Source organism: Centruroides sculpturatus, unplaced genomic scaffold (genome assembly GCF_000671375.1).
Source record: "Centruroides sculpturatus isolate CEXI.00-Female unplaced genomic scaffold, Cexi_2.0 scaffold435, whole genome shotgun sequence".
In the NCBI taxonomy this organism is placed as follows: Eukaryota; Metazoa; Arthropoda; class Arachnida; order Scorpiones; family Buthidae; genus Centruroides; species Centruroides sculpturatus.
Window position 1 is genome coordinate 419,060 of NW_019384953.1, and position 22,906 is coordinate 441,965.

At 29.0% G+C, this 22,906-nt stretch overlaps 2 protein-coding genes and 2 long non-coding RNA genes across 5 annotated transcripts; 2 read left to right on the plus strand and 2 right to left on the minus strand.

Annotated features, from left to right (window-relative positions):
* Window positions 1-2,225: 2,225 nt before the first annotated feature.
* Window positions 2,226-3,157, minus strand: LOC111632320. Its single transcript, XR_002757840.1, has 3 exons — window positions 3,098-3,157; window positions 2,531-2,726; window positions 2,226-2,363 (listed from the first exon to the last, which is right to left on the minus strand). It is a non-coding gene; the product is annotated as an uncharacterized LOC111632320 (long non-coding RNA).
* A 620-nt stretch (window positions 3,158-3,777) lies between these two features.
* LOC111632317 (zinc finger and BTB domain-containing protein 49-like) lies at window positions 3,778-6,410 on the plus strand. 2 transcript variants are annotated; one of them, XM_023376720.1, is made up of 4 exons: window positions 3,778-4,111; window positions 4,761-4,970; window positions 5,401-5,661; window positions 6,178-6,410. In XM_023376720.1, the coding sequence occupies exons 2-4, from the start codon at window positions 4,848-4,850 to the stop codon at window positions 6,301-6,303; spliced, it is 510 nt and encodes a 169-aa protein (XP_023232488.1). In that variant the 5' UTR covers window positions 3,778-4,111; window positions 4,761-4,847; the 3' UTR covers window positions 6,304-6,410. The 2 variants fall into 2 exon arrangements, with proteins under 2 accessions (XP_023232488.1, XP_023232487.1); XM_023376719.1 differs by having other exon boundaries at window positions 3,778-4,107.
* A 2,906-nt stretch (window positions 6,411-9,316) lies between these two features.
* LOC111632319 lies at window positions 9,317-10,428 on the minus strand. Its single transcript, XR_002757839.1, has 3 exons — window positions 10,189-10,428; window positions 9,622-9,817; window positions 9,317-9,454 (listed from the first exon to the last, which is right to left on the minus strand). It is a non-coding gene; the product is annotated as an uncharacterized LOC111632319 (long non-coding RNA).
* Window positions 10,429-10,455: 27 nt separating this feature from the next.
* On the plus strand, window positions 10,456-14,611 carry LOC111632318 (zinc finger protein 431-like). Its single transcript, XM_023376721.1, has 3 exons — window positions 10,456-10,583; window positions 11,016-11,276; window positions 14,370-14,611. Exons 1-3 carry the CDS (start codon window positions 10,461-10,463, stop codon window positions 14,493-14,495), a joined length of 510 nt encoding a protein of 169 aa, XP_023232489.1. The 5' UTR covers window positions 10,456-10,460; the 3' UTR covers window positions 14,496-14,611.
* Window positions 14,612-22,906: the final 8,295 nt, after the last annotated feature.

Here is a 22,906-nt window from a genome sequence, read left to right on the forward strand (position 1 = left end):
GAAATCTCTCCGTAGCGTGGCGCTACGGACGGCGGGTAAGTAGTTCGGCTGCCCGATGACGTTTTACGTATTATAGGAGTTATTTTTACCGTTGTTTACGGATAATGCCACAATTTTTATAGGAATCATAACTATAGGAAACGCTTTTATAGGGGGATCTACTGTATATTAGTTGAATAAAAATGCACTTTAAAATGGTGTTTTGTCACTTTTTATTAATTAGAGACCCAAATAAAACAAACATTTGTGTTTTTCAAATAAATTTTTGTTTGTCCCTTTTATAATAAATGATTTTATCTAAATCTAAGTAAAAATTAAGTGTCTGTAGAAGTAATTTTTTAAAATATCCTTTTTTGTGATAAAGTTTTAATACTTATTATTATAATCTAGACATGTTAAACCCCAAATAAAACAAATATTTGTTTTTCAAATAAATTTTTGTTTGACTTCTTTATAATAAAGAAAATTATCTATTTCTAAGTAGAAATTAAGTGTCTGTAGAAGTAATTTTTTAAAATATCCTTTTTCGTGATAAAGTTTTAATACTTATTACTTTAATCTAGACATATAAATGCTTAAATATACTTGTATATTAAAAATTGGGTCACAATATACTTGTGGCCCAGAACTCCATGACTTCTTCCAATGTGGCCCAGAGAAACAAAAAGATTGGACACCCCTGCTTTAGGGTAATATGAAATAATAGTAATATTATTTTGCTACAACAAACCATAGATGTAATTAATTATGCTTATCTACACATGAGATGTGTAGATAAGCATAATGTTTTCTACACATGAATGTTTTCTGCACATGAAATGTGTAGAAAACATTCATGTGTAAGAACACATGAAATGTTTTATTAGATAATTGAGATAAATATTGTAGAGTAAAACTAAAGTCTTCATATAAAACAAACTGAATTTTTTTACATGCCACAAACGCATGTTAAAAAATTAAGATTGCTTTATATGAAGTTGATTAGTAAGCAGATGATAGGTTAAAGGGTAGATGAAAGTGAGAAGTAAATTTATTAAAAAGAAAATATTGAAAAATAATAGAAACGAACCCCTTTATTGAACAAAAAATTTAACAATAAATTTCGCTGTTTTAACTCACCTAAATTTTAATTTTTTCTGAATCATATTCAACAGGGGAAAAGGGTTTAAAATTTGTCCCACTGGAGTAGNTTTATTAAAAAGAAAATATTGAAAAATAATAGAAACGAACCCCTTTATTGAACAAAAAATTTAACAATAAATTTCGCTGTTTTAACTCACCTAAATTTTAATTTTTTCTGAATCATATTCAACAGGGGAAAAGGGTTTAAAATTTGTCCCACTGGAGTAGCATTGTGCCAAGAAGGCTATAAAAAATATTTAAATTTATAAAACACAGACTATTATTAGCAATAATATTAGGGGAGACCGGGGCAACTTCGGCATGCGGGGCAAGTTTGTCAAGCGCTTTTTTTAAAAACAAATTAAAAGGAGACTTTAGTTATAGGTTAGGCAGTTGAGTTTTATTGGTGGCTTGTTGAGTGTAGTGTTTTTATTGTTCTCCAACAAGCGTAGTTGAATTATCAAGCAAATTTTCATTTTCGTTGAATTCCATATAATATTTTTTTTCCATTTATATTGAATTGGCAGGTTTTGTTATAATTCCATGATAACGAAAGTTACTTTTCCTGTTAGANGAAAATTAAATACTTATAGACTTTTCACAGGATAATATTTTCGATTGCACACAAGCATATGCTATCTGTTACCTGTCTCAGTGCTAATGTACTGAGTAAATGCTATTTCTCATTGTATCGTTGTCACAGTAATTACATGAATGTAATATATATCTATATTTGATATTATTTTTTTTTTTTGGTAAGAATTATATTCAGTTTGTTATTTTGTTGAATTTTACGCTAATAGGGGACGTTACGTGTAAATCAGCAAATCAAATGAAGTAGAAATTAATTGATTTACAGAAATCCAATGGATATTTTGAAATATAATGAACGACATTATCTAAATTAAAAGTATTTGAACAAAAGTGTCGACATTCGTAGCAATTGGTCGAACGGTCTAGTAGTGTAATGCAAACAAACATCCAAACAAACATTCTCATTTATAAGGACGCATTTATGTTATCGTAAATTTAATACGTAAAGTATAATTTATAAGTCATAAAATTTTTAACAAAAACATTAAAAAGTGAATCTGGAAAGAATCCAGGCAGGTCGATAACCTCGGATATTTCGTGTCCCGTCATCATTCAGTTTTTCTATTGTTTGCCTGGCTGAACTCATGTTAAGATTTAAAGAGTTTGTCAACATATAAAAAGGAAAAATATTGTAATGCTGGCAGAAACTATAAATATACCGAAGTAAACGTTAATCAAATTATTAATACATTTATTATCGAAAAGTTATAATTAGTTTTAGTAAAATATGTTTATTTATAATGAATTTCGAAATAATTACTTGCTATAAACAAGTAATTGTTTGAATGTAATCTTTTAACAAAAATATACATACAGTAGATACAGATATATCCTTATGCAGACCTTCCTTTCCAGATGCACATCTTTTGCTTCAAATCTGCGTTTTCTATCACATTTCCTCACATTTTCATTGCATCGACTCCTTAGTTCTTTTTAGATACTCATCCACTTGTTCCAATTCCAGACTTTCTTGACCGTCACCTACCGCGCATTTTATTCACCTTTTCTCCCTTCGAAAATGAATCTCAATGTAGTTGAACCACGATAAAATCTTCTTACTCAACTTTCAAATCTTATTTCTAGAAACCACACATCTTTCTGGTATCGCGATAGAATTGTAGCGAAGTAGTGCAATTTTGTAATTAAAAACTTTTAATTACAAATAATATATATGAATTATCTTTCACTCTATTTACCTCGAGCGCTGAAATATGTTTAAATGTGTATGTAAAAAATTGATAATTGGAACAGTTGTGTTGTAAGAATTTAAGACAGAAAGAGTATGTGTTCTCTGACCAGAAGAAAACAGTTACTGGCCATACTAGAGGGCAATCCTTGCAGCTTCTAGGCACGAAAAACTATCGTTATAAATATAACTTACGAACAGGAGATTCCTACGTTCGCTCGACGTCGATTGCATTGTTTTTGTGTTTTGTTAAGTTATAGATCTCAATTTCCTTACGGCGCACGCAGTGCATTATTTTGTCCCTAAATCCTTCAACGTGCGCTTAATAGCCACAGGGAGCATGGACGTTAGTACTTGCGCCCGACAGTGTTTCGAAAATGAAGTCACGTACACTCACTTTTTATTAAATTTGTGGATTCCTCAATGAAATTAGTGAAAAATGACAAACTTTAATCGAAGCTGATCGATAAATTTTATGAACGAACAAAATTTTATAAGTCAGACAAAACAAGATTCAGTAACGTCACGCTCAAATATTTCGATTGTACTTCTCTCAAACAATCTGATTAAGGCATTTTTTGTTAAAACATCAAACAATTGATCATAAACAATTGCATTTCATTAATTATATTTGAACAATATTTTAACCAAAATTGTTGAATTGTTGAAAGCTGGAATAAAATAAAAATGGTAAGTGTTAAAATCTTGTACTTATATTTTTGAAACTAATTCAAAAAATAAATCTAAAGATTATTATATCGAGTAGATTATATATAATAATGTGTACCGTTAAACGTTAGTAATATCGACGTATTTTTTAAAAGGCGTCTACTTCAAATGACAACAAAGACGTCATCGAATGCAAGATCTGTAAAAATCAGTATTCTACACAACAACTATTCGATGATCATCTGAAAAATAATCCTGCTTGCAGCAAATTAACCTGTGATGTTTGTCTAAAACAATGCATTCATATTAAGAGTTTGAACACTCACAAAAGGACTCATTTAAAAGAAAAGCCGTTTAAATGCGATGAATGTGAATATTCTACAATAAGGAAGTCAAACCTAAACAGACACCAATTAACACATTCAAAAAAACAATTGTATAATTGCAAGTATTGCGGTTTACCTATTTCAAGAAAAGATCATTTAAACACACATCTTTTTGTGAAACATTACGAAGAGTTGTCTTCACCTGACGAAGTATGTATGTTGATGCATTTTTGCTAACCTTTAACGTAATAAATCACAAAGAAACACTTACATGAAATATACTAGAATCTGTAATGTCATTTTAAAACAGTCCATTTCCGCAAGTGATTCAGTTACTCGTATTTATCACAGATTTTTACTCTGTTTTGTTTCTTTATTCATAATCATTCTGATTCTAGTTTATGCAGTGTGTGTTTTCCTGGTAAACTAATAAACTGCATATTTGAAGCAAAGAAATTAATATACGACTTCTCTTAAAATGAATTAAATGCCACATGTAATGTCCCTAGAAGAACGCAACGATTCTTTCGTCAGCACATTTGTAAATGTTTTATTGTTTGAACAGTTATCATTTTGCCAATATTTTTTAATATTAAATCATTTTAATCATAAAATACACAACAGCTTTTGCAAAACACTGAGATTCCATATATTATACATTATATATTTATTATACTATTTTATAAACAAATATTTTATTTTACATCAGCAGGTTTAATTTATTATAAGTAATATATGAATAGTTTCCTTACGTAGTTTCAAAAACATATATCAGAATGATAAATATATTTTTAACTTTCACTTGAAAATTTCATATTTATTTTGTATAATTATTAAAACTTTAAAACAATTTTATGGATTAGCTTCCACCGAGATAAAAGAATTTGGAAAAGTATAAATGTCAGTCTTGCACAAAAAGATGTCAATCAGAATACGATTTAAAAATTCACATGAGAAAACACACAGGAGAACGTCCATTTAAGTGTGAGGTTTGCTCGAGAGGATTTACAAATAAATCAAATATAAAAGCTCACAAGCTGAGAAAACATTCAACAGAAAATTATACATCTCAGGTAAAAACAACTTATTCTTTATAAAGTATTTACATCTCGAATATTGTGTTATAAAATTTATATCTTTATCTGTTATACTTATATCAAAAAATGCATAAACGTGCAATTAACGAGTTAAACGATTATGCTTTATTATGCTCATAAATCAAAGTATTATAAATTCGGTCTAAATACAGTCTATTTAAACTCATAAAAATCAGTGCAGCGCGTCACTGGTAAACGTATAGTCTTTTGTGCTATTTTGCATAACTGCGATACTGTAACCACCGGCCTTTTTTTCCTAATCACCATTATAAAACAATGCATATAATGATCTACTGGGTTTGATTAGCACCTTAGAATTCCGATCTGTATTTTCACTTCAATTTAAAAATTAAGAGAAAAACACTGAATACAATTGTCCAGTTAATCGTGTTTATCAATTGTGTAGATATTTCGAAGAGAAGACACGTCACAGAGTATTCAAACCTCTGAACAGAATATTTCACAATCTCATATGCACCTTCCTGATGAAATTTCGTCAACAGAAGTAACGCATGAGGAACATATTAAAGACAATGATAGAGAAAACGCTTCTCATTCTTCTGAAACATTATACCAATGTGATCAGTGTTCCTTCAGTACAAACTGGAAGAAAAAGTGGTTACAACATAAGCACAGTCAAACTGATGACGCTTCATCCACTTCAATGGTAATTTATGAAATATTAGAACTATTACTGAATAAAAAATAGTAATCGATTTATTATAAACAATGTAATCATTAAGTAATAAAATAATAATTACACGATTTTATATTGAGTAATGAGCAGGAGAAAAAATTTCCACGTTGTCGAATTTTTAGAAATATCAGAATATCATGCTGTGTACCTGTTGTGTACAGTGAGAAGTATTTTTGTTTCCGCCTAACTTTCGAATTATAGTATATAATAAAAAATAAGTTAGATTACAAGAAAATATGCCGAAACAGAAATATTTAGTGATGTATCCTTTCTCTTTCTTATAAACGAACTCTCGCAATTCAGATTTACATTTCGTAAATAATTCGATAACTTGAAAATACTCCAATACTTCATGATTTTCTCACCGAAAAATTTAGGTCTTTCGGTTCTAATGGCAGACAATAAAATCAGTAACTTATTAAGTACTTAAGATATAAAAAGTATGATGTCAAATCTGTTAAAGACGATTATATATATTTTTGACAGGAAATTGAAGATACAGAAGATCCAGAAATATTGACAGCAGTTGGACTGATTAGCAGAAGCAGATTGAAGCTGATGGAGAAGAAAAAGGAATTCTTTAATTTGGATAAGCTTTCCACTTCAAAATAAACTTTAGAAGAATTTAAATAAAAATTTATTTATTTTTGCAAAATTTACATAATCTATTTTCAAAATTAAGTCGAATTGTGAAATTTTCGAAAAAATACATGAAACTTCGTAAAAATAAAAAAATGTATTAAAATTTAAATCTTGCTTTAATTTTTTATAAGTGCTTAATATACAATAAATGAGTAATTGAAGAATTATGAATGTAGATGAAACAGTCTTTTTCGGTTTCTCAGTCAGATAAAGTGTCTCTGCACATATCATTAGGGTTTCTCATTTCCCGGTCTTTTATTTGTCTAGGGATTCCGGGTTAAAAGTGAACTGTTTGCCGGGAAATCCCGGGATAGAATTAATTATTTTTAAGGTATACAAAATATCTTTAAATTAAATAATATAACTATTTTTCATTTTTTAAAGTAATTTTAAAATTCTGTATCATCCAAAATCATATTAATAATGCTGTGTAAGATATATAATAAAAATTACCTTTGAATTACGTAGAAATTTATACAAATAGAAAAAAAAAAATTTATTAAAGTTTGCTGGAAACTGCATACAACAACAACAACAACAGAAATGCTTTGAATTGAGTTAAAAATTAAAAATTGAACTTAGGTCAGACTTATAACTTAGAAGGTAATTTTCGTTTTTTAAATAAAATATAATACAAAATATTGTAAAAAGATTTTAAAAAGCAAAAATGATCAATACTCCGATCACTTACTCTAATTCCTATTTTAGTAATGAAAAGTCTTGCTACAGAGAATGCCCTTTTCGATTCAATTGATGTGATTGGAATCGTGTTTAATTCATTTAAGAGAAGACAGATATTATGTGTGTTTTCACCTGTATCCTGGAAGATTTCGAGTTTGTTTTCGAGATTGTAGTACAGTAGAGCCTCGATTATCCGACTCAATTGGAAACTGGGGTTGGTCGGATAATTAAAAAGTCGGATAACCGAAAAGTGTGAAAAAATCCATTATTAGTGTAGTATATTATTATATCCCATGTAATTAGTATATTAATATATTGCTATTAACCTACTTCGCGTTAAATTTTTATCGATGTTAAGCCTAACATAAATTTTTTTAAAAATAATAATCGTCGCTATTGTTTCGTTAAAAATTAGAAAATTAAGCCTTTTTTAAATACTGGCTCTTTTTTATGGTTGATCCAGTGTTGGCAGCTAAAACACGTAAAAATAATATTAAAGTAGCCAAGACATAGCCAAATATTGTAGCGCCACATCACTAGCGGTCATTGGAATTTGCCGATTAGAACGCGGTCGGTTAACCGAGATGACAGTTAATCGGGGGTCGGATAATCGATGCTCTACTGTACTTCTTTTGCTCTCTAGAATTTTTGATCTGTCTACCGCGACTGCTTTAACAGCGGCATCAAGCTTATAGTTCAATAATTCGGCAATTCGTTTGGCTTTAGTAATCAGGTTTATGAAGAAAAACTTCATACTTACAGACTTTATACTCGTTTGTATCTTTGCCCAATTTGCACAATCTGGCGTTACGCATTTATTGAAGCTACTGGGCATGGTAAAAATTAAGACAGCGTATTCACAATTATTCCATATATTACAGGTTGTGACAAGTAAAGAATTTACAAGGTCCTACCACAAATAAGCTACGTATTGATTATCAACCATTTGTGACATGCCATAACGAGCAAAAATTTAAAAAAAAAAACTAATAGGTAGGTTTAAAATTAATAAATACAAATGTATTGTGACAGTGAATTAGATAATTATGCTTTCTATTTGCGAAATTTCTTAACCTTAACACAGAATAAAGAAAAGAGTCAATTTTTAAGAAATTTGCGGGATTTCCCGGGATAAATCAAATTTCCCGGGATATTTTCCGGGTTAAAAAAACAACCGGGATCCCGGACGTCCGTTTAAGAAACACTACATATTATGTATGTTTGCCTATGTGTCCTTTCTAAATCTCGAGATAATAGTTAGTTACCTAAACGGCAATACTAGTGTAGGAAAGACTGGGGTTAAGAGGCCCAGATTAACTATACGTGAACTTCCGATTTAGGATGGAAGTAACGTTATTCCGAATCACACTTTTTTCCCAACGAAGTTAGATACATGACTGGCACAACTCTATTGCTAACAGGAAAAGTATGATGTACAGAAATAAAACAACCACTAAAAAGTTGAAAAGATTGTGACCAAAAATTGCAGGTTGCATAACTCACAATAAATAATCGCTCGTTTGAATTAGTTTATTGCGTTACTGCAACACGACACGTGAGCGATGTGCCGGAGGAATGAATCCCCGAAAACATTTATGAAAAGTTGAATCTATTTAGGTGAAAAAACCTGGAAACTTCAAGTCGTCGGCCCGTTGGCCATGCCTGCACCCACAATTAATTACCTACAAGTGTTTGTTGGTTTTATGCTGAAAACACTTATTAGAATTAGGAAAATATTATTCAGAAATGAAAAAAACCCGAGTCGTTAAAAGTGGAAAATTAAATACTAATAGACTTTTCACAGGATAATATTTTCGATCGCACACAGGCAAATGCTATCTGTTACCTGTCTGAGTGCTAATGTACTGAGTAAATGCTATTTCTCATTGTATCGTTGTCACAGTAATTACATGAATGTAATATATATATATATATTTGAAATTATATTTTTTCGGTAAGAATTATATTTAGTTTGTTATTTTGTTGAAATTTACGTTAATAGAGGATGTTACGTGTAAATCAGCAAATCAAATGAAGTAGAAATTAATTGATTTACAGAAATCCAATGGATATTTTGAAATATAATGAACGACATTATCTAAATTAAAAGTATTTGAACAAAAGTGTCGACATTCGTAGCAATTGGTCGAACGGTCTAGTAGTGTAATGCAAACAAACATCCAAACAAACATTCTCATTTATAAGGACGCATTTATGTTATCGTAAATTTAATACGTAAAGTATAATTTATAAGTCATAAAATTTTTAACAAAAACATTAAAAAGTGAATCTGGAAAGAATCCAGGCAGGTCGATAACCTCGGATATTTCGTGTCCCGTCATCATTCAGTTTTTCTATTGTTTGCCTGGCTGAACTCATGTTAAGATTTAAAGAGTTTGTCAACATATAAAAAGGAAAAATATTGTAATGCTGGCAGAAACTATAAATATACCGAAGTAAACGTTAATCAAATTATTAATACATTTATTATCGAAAAGTTATAATTAGTTTTAGTAAAATATGTTTATTTATAATGAATTTCGAAATAATTACTTGCTATAAACAAGTAATTGTTTGAATGTAATCTTTTAACAAAAATATACATACAGTAGATACAGATATATCCTTATGCAGACCTTCCTTTCCAGATGCACATCTTTTGCTTCAAATCTGCGTTTTCTATCACATTTCCTCACATTTTCATTGCATCGACTCCTTAGTTCTTTTTAGATACTCATCCACTTGTTCCAATTCCAGACTTTCTTGACCGTCACCTACCGCGCATTTTATTCACCTTTTCTCCCTTCGAAAATGAATCTCAATGTAGTTGAACCACGATAAAATCTTCTTACTCAACTTTCAAATCTTATTTCTAGAAACCACACATCTTTCTGGTATCGCGATAGAATTGTAGCGAAGTAGTGCAATTTTGTAATTAAAAACTTTTAATTACAAATAATATATATGAATTATCTTTCACTCTATTTACCTCGAGCGCTGAAATATGTTTAAATGTGTATGTAAAAAATTGATAATTGGAACAGTTGTGTTGTAAGAATTTAAGACAGAAAGAGTATGTGTTCTCTGACCAGAAGAAAACAGTTACTGGCCATACTAGAGGGCAATCCTTGCAGCTTCTAGGCACGAAAAACTATCGTTATAAATATAACTTACGAACAGGAGATTCCTACGTTCGCTCGACGTCGATTGCATTGTTTTTGTGTTTTGTTAAGTTATAGATCTCAATTTGCTTACGGCGCACGCAGTGCATTATTTTGTCCCTAAATCCTTCAACGTGCGCTTAATAGCCACAGGGAGCATGGACGTTTGTACTTGCATCCAACTGTCTTTCGAAAATAAAGTCACGTACATTGAATTTTTATTAAATTTGTGGATTCCAGAATGGAATTACTGAAAAATNATCAGAATACGGTCTAAAAATTCACATGAGAAAACACACAGGAGAACGCCCGTTTACGTGTGAGATTTGCTCGAAAAGATTTGCAGATAAATCAAATTTAAAAACTCACAAGCTGCGAAAACATTCAACAGAAAAATGTACATCTCAGGTAAAAACAATATATGAATTAAGTAGTAATTATACTTCGAATATTGTGTTAAAGAAAATTATATCTTTATCTGTTATACTTATATCAAAAAAGCATAAACGTGCAATTAACAAGTTAAACGATTATGCTTTATTTTGCTCATAAATCAGATAATTATAAATATTCGGTCCAAATACAGTCTATTTTAACTCATAAAAATCAGTGTAGCGCATCACTGGTAAATGTATTGTCTGATGCGCTATTTTGCATAACTGCGATACCGTAATTACCGGCCATCTTTTCGTAATCACCATTATAAAACAATGTATGTAATGATCTAGTGGGATTGATTATCATCTTAAAATTCCGATCTACATTTTCAGTTCAATTTAAAATTTAAGAGAAAAACACTAAATAGAACTGTCTAGTTAATCGTGTTTATCAATTGTGTAGATATTTCGAAGAGAAGATACGTCACAGCGTATTCAAACCTCTGAACAGAATATTTCACAATCTGATATTCACCTTCCTGATAAAATTTCGTCAACAGAAGTAACGCACGAGGAACATACCAAAGACAATGACAGAGAAAAAACTTCTCATTCTTCTGAAACATTATACCAATGTGATCAGTGTTCCTTTAGTACAAACTGGAAGAAAAAGTGGTTACAACATAAGCACAGTCAAACTCATGACGCTTCATCCACTTCAATGGTAATTTATGAAATATTAGAACTCTTACTGAATAAGGAAATAGTAATCGATTAATTATAAACCATGTAATCATTACGTAATAAAATAATAATTACACGATTTTATATTGAGTAATGAGCATGAGAAAAGATGTACACGTTGTCGGATTTTTAGAAATATCAGAATATCATGCTATGTACCTTTTTTGTACAGTGAGAAGTATTTTTGTCTACGCCTAACTTTCGAATTATAGTATATAATAAAAAAATAAGTTAGATTACAAGAAAATATGCCGAAACAGAAATATTTAGTGATGTATCCTTTCTCTTCCTTACTACTTCAAATGACAACAAAGACGTCATCGAATGCAAGATCTGTAAAAATCAGTATTCTACACAACAACTATTCGATGACCATCTGAAGAACAATCCTGCTTGCAGCAAATTAACATGTGATGTTTGTCTAAAACAATACATGCATATTGAAAGTTTGAAAACTCACAAAAGGACTCATTTAAAAGAAAAGCCATTCAAATGTGATGAGTGTGAATATTCTACAATAAGGAAGTCATTGTTAAACAGACACCAATTAACACATTCACGAAAACAATTGTATAATTGCAAGTATTGCGGTTTACCTATTTCAAGAAAAGATTATTTGGACACACATGTTTTTGTTAAACATTACGAAGAGTTGTCTTCACCTGACGAAGTATGTATGTTGATGCATTTTTGCTAACCTTTAACGTAATAAATCACAAAGAAACACTGACATGAAATGTTCTAGAATTTGTAGTGTCATTTTAGAACAGTCCAGTTCCGCAAAAGATCTCGTTACTCGTATTTATCACAGATTTTTATTCTGTTTTGTTTCTTTATTCATAATCATTCTGATTCTAGTTTATGCAGTGTGTGTTTTCCTGGTAAACTAATAAACTGCTTATTTGAAGCAAAGAAATTAATATACGACTTCTCTTAAAATGAATTAAATGCCACATGTAATGTCCCTAGAAGAATGCAACGATTCTCTCGTCAGCACATTTGTAAATGTTTTATTGTTTGAACAGTTATCATTTTGCCAATATTTTTTAATATTAAATCATTTTAATCATAAAATACACAACAGCTTTTTCAAAACACTGAGATTCCATATATTATACATTATATATTTATTATACTATTTTATAAACAAATATTTTATTTTACATCAGCAGGTTTAATTTATTATAAGTAATATATGAATAGTTTCCTTACGTAGTTTCAAAATCATGTATTAGAATAATAAACATATTATCAACTTTTACTTGAAAATTTCATATTTGTTTTGTATAATTATTAAATTTTTAAATCAATTTTATGGATTAGCTTCCACCGAGATACAGAGATTTAAAAAAATATTCGTGCAAGTTGTGCAAGCAACGATGTCAATCAGAATACGCTTTAAAAGAACACATGAGAACACACACGGGAGAACGTCCATTCCAGTGTGACATTTGCTTGAGAAAATATGTAACTAAGTCAAATTTAAAAGTTCACATGCGAGCGAAACATTCAAGACAAAAATTTACATCTGAGGTAAAAACAACATATGTTTTAAAAAGCAATTGTATCTTGAATATTGTGTTATAAAACATTCTATCTGTTATACTTATATCAAAAAAGCATAATCCTACAATTAACGATTGAACCGATTACGCTTTACTATGCTCATATATCTGACGATTATTTATTGGGACCAAATACAGTACAATCTAATTAAAATCATAAAAATCAGAGCAGTGCATCGCTTGTAATTTTATTCTCTGATGCGGCATTATACATAAAGTTCATCCCGTAATCCACCCAGTTTTCTCTGAAAAGCTGCAAATCAACTATTCAAAATCCCAATTTACTGGGAATTTTCTGATTACAGATGTGCATTATTCGAAACAACGCTTGAAAAATATATTTCTGATAATATTTATCTCTGATTTATCAATCTTTAGTACAATATACAGTATGTTTCTTTAAACAGATTTATATATATCTATGAACCTCACTGTGTGATTTAAGACATATAAAGCGATTTAATTAATACTTGTTAAATTATATTTATCAGGTGATTGTAACTCACCTTGCTTGTTGTACTGAGCGTATTTTTCAATTGTGTAGCAACATCGAAGAGAAGAAACGTCGCAGCGTATTGCAACTTCTGGACAAAATATTGCTCAATCTCATATGCACTTTCCTGCATCAATTTCGTCAACAGAAGTAAGTCCTGAAAAATATATTATAGACGANTACAGTCGACCCCCCTATAATTACGGTCCCTATAATTACGATTCCTATAAAACTACGAAAAAATATACGTATTTTGGAAATGTTGAGTCGGATTAGTGTAGAATCGATTAATTTTATGGAAGAAAACCTTTCAATCAGCCGTAGTCCGTAAACTTGACACGTGTCGGGCTGTGATTGGAACGACTTGTAAGAAATCGGATTCCTAATAAATTGGAACGTATCTATTTCTTATAGGGGGGTCGACTGTAATAATTACACGATTTTATATTGAGTAATGAGCATAAGAAAAGATTTCCACGTTGTCGGATTTTTAGAAATATCAGAATATCATGCTGTGTACCTTTTGTGTACAGTGAGAAGTATTTTCTTCTACGCCTAACTTTCGAATTATAGTATATAATAAAAAATAAGTTAGATTACAAGAAAATATGCCGAAACAAAAATATTTAGTGATGTAACCTTTTTCTTCCTTACAAATGAACTCCCGTAATTCAGATTTACATTTCGTAAATACTTCGATAACTTTAAAATACGGCAATACTTCATGATTTTCCCACCGATATATTTAGGGCTTTCGGTTCTAAAAATCAGTAACTTATTAACTAAGATATAAAAAGTATAATGTCAAATCTGTTAAAGACAATTATATATATATATATAATGTAAATGTGAATTTCAGTAAAGTAATTTACGAATATAAAAGTATTATTGACGCGTATATTAAAAAAAATTACAGTTCATTGTCAATTGTTTATATTAATCGGAAACTAAAAGAGAAATCAATTATCTTACCGAAAGTACTTTCGTTCAAACATTAAATTGTTATTTTTGACAGGAAATTGAAGAAACAGAAGATCCAGATATATTGACAGCAGTTGAACTGATTAGCAGAAGCAGATTGGAAATGATGAAGAAGAAAAAGGAATTCTTTAATTTGGATAAGCCTTCCACTTCAAAATAAACTTTAGAAGAATTTAAATAAAAATGTATTTTTGTTTCCTGCAAAATTTACATAATTTATTTTTCAAAATTAAGTATGGAATTAAGTCGAATTTTGAAAATTTTGAAAAAAATACATAAAACGTCGTAAAAATAAAGGAAATTTATTAAAATTTTAATTTCGTTCTGAATTTACTAAAGTTTAATAAACAATAAAAGAGTGAAGAATTAATGGTGAACTGAAGAAAGAAAGTTTTCTTCAGTTTCGTCATGTCTAATGATTAGGAACGAAACATACACCAGAAACTGTTTTTGTTCCAGGTAATTGGACAAAAAACAAATGTAAACTTAGTTTGTCCTATATCTTTAATTGTGTGAAAATCTATCCGTTATTTTAAATCTAATTGAATAAGTTATTGTGTTTAATTAACAAACGGATCTTCTATAGATATTTCAAATTATTTCGTTAATATTTTACCTTTTTAAAGTTTCTCTTTATCCGTATAATCGCAATTGAATGCTATTATTTCGGCATTGGAATTTGTTTGTAATAAAGCTGTCCATGATTATTTCAAGTTGCCACGTTTGATTCTACCCCAGCTTTGAACACATACCTTATCTATATTCTGATTTATGGTATGAAACACATTATTAACGATATTTATTGAGATACTTGTGATAAGTGCTCATCGAAAGAGCTGAATGAAACAAGAATAAAAACGTGCGAACAACGTCTTACCTGTCTGATATGAATTATGAAGCAAGATAACAGTGCTGCGAACTTTTTATTGTTGACAATATTTAATATCCGGCATTACCCGGTGTCCTAGATTCTGCACTTCCCGTATACCTCATTTTCTTTTGTTATCATGTCATGGCTTTATAAGATTTGACTTTAACATAAAATATGTGGTAATAAATTTCATATAATGTCTTATAAATAGCATTTAAAATTTGATATAAAATGAAAAATAAACCCTTTATAATAGTTAATATTTTCAATGTTTTGTGTGGTATTAATGTAATCGAAATGACATTCTTTCTTCTATTTCCTGAGGATAACAGATGGACGAAGAAGGGAAAAGTGAGATAAAGAACAGGATAAAAGTAACGGTAATTCCTGCTTGTTCTGTTGATAAAATTAAAAAATGTATACAAACTGTATAACAAATTTTATTGTAAAACTAAAATTAAACTTTACGCATTCATAAAAACTTTCCTAAATATAGCTAAAAATAATAATAATAATAACTTGTTGAACAATGCGTGAACTCTAATTTTAATTTTACAGTTTATTATGTTATATTGTTACTATCGTGATAATAACGAACTTCTCGAATATTTCTATTTATCAATTACAGTGTGAAACATCGGGAATTTGCTGTATTTGATAGTTTGAGTTACGATAATTATAAAATTATAATTTATTGTGTGAGCTTAATTAGGAAAAATTATTTTCGATGCTAAACTTTTTTTCAGAGATTGCTTTACAAATGAGTGTATTAAGAAGTCACTAATGTGAAATTTTGCTTTCTCGATTCAAAATGAATTTACACAAAATTTAAAGATGACTTATTTCAAATTCAGAATCTTGTTTCAAAGCAGCTAAAAAAGCTTCTGGATCGTCACAATGACTTTTAAATTTGTCTTCTGATTTTTCTATAAATTTTTCAATTTTTTCTTCTTCTAAATCTTCACCGATGTATCTAAATCTGCCTTGTCTGAAATTTTTATTTGTTTCTTCTTCGTACAATTTCACGTATTCTTCGTTTTTTCGGAAGAATTCTTCGTTAGATCTAAGCATGTCATTGGCTTCAGTAGGATCGAAACTTGGCAAATTTCCTCCAAATTCTAAAGGCAGACAATCTGGACTGATGAATTCGTGCAAAGTTTCCATATCAGAATGCAAATGTATCTGCAATTTAAATTTAATTTTTACAAGTTGTTTCACACATCAGATACATAATAACAAAATACCACGATGAAAAATAAAATAAAATACAATTTGAGACATTACTAAGTATAGTGTTTCACTTTCAAGTATTAAAAATTGCCATTTCTTACCCTCTTCCGGAGTTTTTCTGATAGAAGTGGAAGAAAAACACTTAGTAAAGCTTTTAATATGACGTTCATGTTCACATAATGTAATGCCTTATAACGAATTTGATAAGAATCTTTCTATTCGGAAAAAAATGTATATATAAAACCTCATTAATATATTTATAACGTGAACTGTTATTGTCTATAAGATCAATTTCTTTCTTATTAAGTAGTTAAATTATATGTAAATTCTTAAAATTCTGTATATACAAAACAGATATGAGACACGTACCTCTTTATCTTTCTACTTATTCGACCTTTAATCACTAGAATTTATCACATTAATAAATATACAGTATTAAATAACAGCTTTAAAGCTTAATAACTTTTGAAGGGTGGTTAATGTATTAGGGAGATTGACGGTTTCAAATTTTGATGGTTAAATGCCAAGAGGGTGGGGATATAAATAAAATTATGTGATGTCTCGAGTAGGGTTATAGTTAACAATAAAAATACTATATTTTTATTATTATTATCACTTGACGAAATTAAAAAGCAAATTCGTGTACTACTGTATTAAATTTCATACACTTGACATTTTATATTAATTTATATCTACATATATTAATAATATAAGAAGTTACTTACGAATAAAAGCATTGCTATAGAACTTATGGCTCTGGGTGATAGATGATAGAAATGTAACAAATTTAATCCACTTGCGTCTATGATACAAACGATTTTCTTAACTTGTGTTCGATGAAAATTCAATTGAAAGTCCATAAAAAGCGTTATGACACGTATTATATCAGTTATACCCGCAATAGATGTATCCCAATTGACTAAGATAAAATACAGAAACAGTTTTCATTATTATTAATTATACTTAAAAATAAATAAATAAAAATATTGAATAATATTTAAATTATAGGTAGCCTACACATACAATCGAATAAACTACAAAGAATACGAATATTATCTGTAAATATAAATAATAATGCCAGATTTCCTGGTAGTTAAGCATGTCCTCGTGAATATCGCAAGAGAAAAGGACCAGATTAACTATACATGAACTTGAAATAACGTAACGCATGTTAAGTTATTTCAATTCAGATATTTTCCCCTGAACGGAGTTATATATACAACCGGCACGACTCTGTTGTTAACAGGAAACGTATGATGTACAGGGGCAAAACACTACTACACCACACAGGAAAGTTCTGTAGGCTTCGCAGTAATGACGTATCTATTTAGTGTCATTTCTTTGTCCCAGTAATTTTGTGAACCTTGAAACCTTAAAGAAATCCTTGGAACCTTGAAACCTTGAAAAAATCCTCCAAGAAATCCAAAAACATTTTGGATTTCTTGGAGGATTTTTTGACTTTAGATTTCTTTTGTTTCAAGATTTTGAATTTCTTGACGTTTCAAGGTTTCCTGAGTCCAAAAATGTAAAAATTTTGGAGGTCATTTTTTTGACTGATCGTTATTCTATTCCTCTGTTATATATGCATGCACTAATTTTAATGCAGTTTGGAGTTTATGGAAGTAGAGTGTCATTTTACGAATAGAATCAGATACGAATTTTTTTTTCTTATAACTCTCAACAAGTAACGAAATTCCTACTTACCAATTCGAAAGATGCAAATATAACATCTATGTTGGTCAGGATTTGGAAGAAATTGCAAAATTTTCAGGTTCAAAACGTACTCCATCTTGGAAGGAAGAAGATCCTTAAAGTATTGTGGATAGTTTACTCTTATGTTATAGTAATTCTTGAGCAGCTGAAGCGATCTTTGCAAGTCAAATTTTCTTGCGCGAAGGAAACCCAGAAGAAAAATGTCATCCATACAACATTTAATCCCTTGATCTTCTAATTTAAATGATAAAAATATAATTATTAATATTAAAATATTTATAAAAAAGCTTAAATTTTCCAACCCGGCGATCAGAGCCGGATATATTGTGGAAGATTCCGCAAGTCAAGTAGCAAGGAGTGTGGCAGTAAAAGGATGGAGACACTGGAGGATGACTTCGCTGATTTTTTTCCTCGGCCGACGTCTCCCGACCCGGGAGAGGGAACATTGTCGATGGCTGTTATGGCTAGTGACGACGAAGAAGTGCTGCCAGATGAATCTGAAAAGAAAGATGAAAAAATTAATTTTGCTATTCGGACTGTAAGAATATGTATGGAAGACCAAGAAAGGAAACCAGAAATACAGAATTTAATTCATGCTATAAATCCGCTATTAGAGGGCGTCGGGAGAATCGAGCAAGTATGCTTTATGCCTGGAAAGATAGTCGAAATAGGGCTGTCGTCAGTAGAAGCAAAGAATAAAATAATTGGAGAAGAAATACAAGTAAAAGATAAAAAATTCATCATAAAAAGTATCGAAAAAGAATTACTGCGATTAACTATTCGATATGTTCCAGTAGAAATGGATGAAAATAATTTAAGAAAAATTTTAGAAAAATATGGAAAGGTGCTGAGAATAACTCCACATCAATTTGATGGACTTCCAGTAATAAAGACAGGCACATATAGAGTACTTCTACTAAAAAAGATAAATGTTCCGAATTATGTCGAAATATTTGGAAGAAAAGTATTGGTTTATTACAGAGGGATGCAGGAGGAATGTAAGAGATGTGGCCTAAAGGACCATAAAGTAAAAGATTGCAAAGTAAAAGATTGAAAGTCTGCAAATACATAGCAGACTTTCTATGCTATGTATTTGCATAGAAAGTCTGAAAAATTTCTCGATTTTCATCCAATATAAATTAATAATTCCACACATCAACATATGAAATTAATCCCCTATCTACATTACACTAAGTTAATTTGATCATGAATAACAAAATTAATTTTAAGTATTTTATTCTAAAATTCATTGATCTCTTGTTTTATATTATCACAATTAAATTTACTACTTAAAGTTATCAATTCATTGAACATAATTAATGCCTTATTTCATACTCTTTCATTATTCTTATTACATTCTTTTAGTTTGTCCTGGTGTTTAATAAGTCACAAAAGTTCTAATTTTACATATATAAATTAATTGTATAGGGCTATAGCCTTATAAAATTAATCCATATATGTAATATTATACGAAACTTAAGAGGGGTAGATTTATATGGTAAACTAGCCCCTGTTCGAGTGTTACAAACGTGAAAAAAATCCAGTAAACTCCACGTTTTTTCGTTATTTTCCAATGCAATCTTTAAAAACATGACACGTCACAAAATAAATTAGAATAATTTAATTTTAAACTTTTTAACCTGTAAAAGCCAGTTTTCTGCATATATCGGGGTTATCAAATATATCGTATTCTATACTTATAAAACACTTAGACTATTTTTTGTATAATATAATACAGCTTTATTGGATTAAAAAGAACTCCTTGATAACAATGAAAGAAAAATTAAAAGTAACAAATTAAAGACATTGAAATTTTAATAATTTAATTGTAAATATTGTTATAAAAATGGTACGAATTTACTTATATAGAATCACACTTCTACTTCATTTATCTGTAACATAAACCTAAATAATAGACATAAAACATGTTATATAGGAGTTCAACGGTCCTTATAAGTAATTAAAAACTAATTTTTCCTTATATTATTCGCATTATTTATTATTACTATTGTTATTATTATTTACTTCTGACTTTTTTTCACTCCATGGGCATTAAAAGGGCCTTCTAAATCGTATTGTACACGGGTTTAGCCATGCCACAATGGGGCAAAAGGGTGAGGAGACACGAGGCTAGACATATCTGGTATTTAAACTCGTACAAAAAGGTAGTTTAATTTTAATAAAATTTAGTTTAATTTTATCTTTAACACTTTTAATAAATAAAATTATTTAATAACAATATATTAATAAACATGATATAACAGTAATTTAATTAATATTAAAGCACATTAATATAAAATTATCTTATTAATAACTTTTTAAATATATATATATATNAGCTTCATTATAATTTTAAAATGTTTACTTACTTATAGTTTTTTTAAAAGATTGAAGGCTCTTCTCGTCCCAAGGAAATTCTTCTTTCTCTTCTGGATATATTGAATCTTTTATATTCATTTTGACAATGAAATATCTTTTAAATTAAAACTTTAATAATTACTAAAAACGGCGTCAAGCTTGATGCTGATTAGTTTAAATTTTAAATAAAAATGTGAGGTTTTCCTGTTCTCGAAGCGAATAAACTCGAAGTAAGACTAGTTTTTTTATCCTTTTTTATACATATACAAAGGTTATTTGGTCACATTAACTTTTATAATTAAAAATAAACTATTTAAAATCACGAAACTCGATATGCAATGACCTATATTGATACGTAACACTTTATTACTAATATTTAACAGTGTATTAATCGCGTATAACAGAGAATTATTTACTTAAACAATACGATGAATTAAACAATATAGAATTTAAAATTTAGAACTAAAATGCCAATATAATTAAAATTATGTTTGTTTAAAAATTAGCAACTCTAACTTGCTGAATAGGACAGGAAGATTTAAATTTATAAGCATGTTGAATAGATTTATAACGTTATAAAAGTAAATAACGTTGCTTGACGTCAATCTACAATTAAACTATGAATGATGTACAGCAATATATATATATATACAGTACAATAAAGTGTAGTGATGAAACAAGTAAATGTCCTTCCAACGTATGTATATATATACCTCCCACTATTTAACGTAATTCAGTGAACTGATTTTGCGACTTAACCAGTTTTTTAAGATTAGTGTTTTCAACTCGAACTATATAAAATATATTCAAAACAATTCATATTCCTTTCCAGCCAACTTCTCGATTTTTGGCTCCTCTTCAGTGAATATAAGTTTTTATATTGTTCGGGCGATTAATTGAGGAATAAGCCAAGGATATGAACATTGTATAGGCCATAAACCGAAGATTAAATCTTTTAGTGACGAAATGTCAAATATTCCAAGAATTACAATGACAATAAATTATTATGTTTTAAGAAACATTTAAAAAATTTCAAAGTATACGAAATTCTTATCTTGTAAAATAAAATTGAAATAAATATTAACTTACATTTATGATTTATATCTGGGGTATAAAAGGAAAATGTTTACAATTCAATAAAAAACCCCCTCCCCCACGGGAAGAGGTTTTTAAAGCTTCCACGAATTTCTTATATTATACAGATTTTTAATTGTCTTAATGTCCTTGGATTTTTATAAAGGAAAACATATTGCTGTGTATCAAGTCAGAGGCTTGAAATTTTAAACGAAAATTTTACAATATTGAGGAGGAAGAGAGCCTCAGGATAGAGGCAAATTTACTATAAGACTTGTTCCTAAGGTGTGTGTAAAAAGTGATACCTGTTTATTTATCTTGAGTTGTTTAGTGTTTTTTCTATTATTCGGATTTATAATTTAGGAATGTGAACCATTACTATGGTAACCCAAAGCTTATAAGGTTTTTTTACTACCATATTCATCTATATAACAATAAACTTTCACAGATAATTTAATTGCGAAACCGGATGCGCCTATATTTTTATCCTCTTGTATAACAATCGTTTAAACACTAACCATACCAGGAGTTTTTAAATAATTAATTGTAGTTATTTAATTAAATCATCAGATATTTCAAAACTCAAAACTTAGTTCACTAAATTTAAAAATTGTCGTTATACTTGTAGCATAGCAAAGGCACGTTATAGCATCGTACGGACCAGTGAAATGTATTATTTATTACATTACATTTAAAAGAAACGTAAAAAGTCTGATGATTTGTTCTAATTTATATTGTTATATAATATATTATCTTGTTTTTGTCATTAACAAAAACAAGTTTTTCTACATTATCGTGATTTTTATATGACGTAACTAAAGAAAATTTAATCTAATTGTCGTTTTCTTTTATAAAATTTCAGTTTTCTTTTTGATTTATCATACAAGAAACGGTAAATTAAATAAATATAAAACGTTATAATTTAATTAATATAAGTAAAAATTTTTCTTATCAAACTAAGCTATACATTTTATGTGCTACTTTATATATCCGTCACGTACACCTAAATAATATACATTAAAAAAATTTTATGATATGAATGCCCTTCGAGTCTCCTTAGACGTAACTATAACACTAAACAATAAAAATGTTTTAAAATTTAAATTTTCCAATCTTACGAAACATTTAGTACCTTCCTGTTACAGGTAAATCGTAGCTACAAAAGTTTCTAAACATAAAATATCACTTTTATTGAGTAATTCCTCTTCTTCAATTGTAGAAATTTAAAATATATAATGCTTAACAATGTATAATTCTATAATACATTAAATCAATAAAAAATGTAATTTGCATTTAAGAAAATTTATTTACAAAATTACACTTTT

Coding starts and splice junctions, on each gene's coding strand:
- LOC111632317 (XM_023376720.1), top strand. CDS start 4,848: ATGAGAAAACACACAGGAGAACGTCCATTTAAGTGTGAGGTTTGCTCG. Junction 4,971..5,400: donor CAGAAAATTATACATCTCAG/GTAAAAACAACT, acceptor TCAATTGTGTAG/ATATTTCGAAGAGAAGACAC. Junction 5,662..6,177: donor ACGCTTCATCCACTTCAATG/GTAATTTATGAA, acceptor TATTTTTGACAG/GAAATTGAAGATACAGAAGA.
- LOC111632318 (XM_023376721.1), top strand. CDS start 10,461: ATGAGAAAACACACAGGAGAACGCCCGTTTACGTGTGAGATTTGCTCG. Junction 10,584..11,015: donor CAGAAAAATGTACATCTCAG/GTAAAAACAATA, acceptor TCAATTGTGTAG/ATATTTCGAAGAGAAGATAC. Junction 11,277..14,369: donor ACGCTTCATCCACTTCAATG/GTAATTTATGAA, acceptor TATTTTTGACAG/GAAATTGAAGAAACAGAAGA.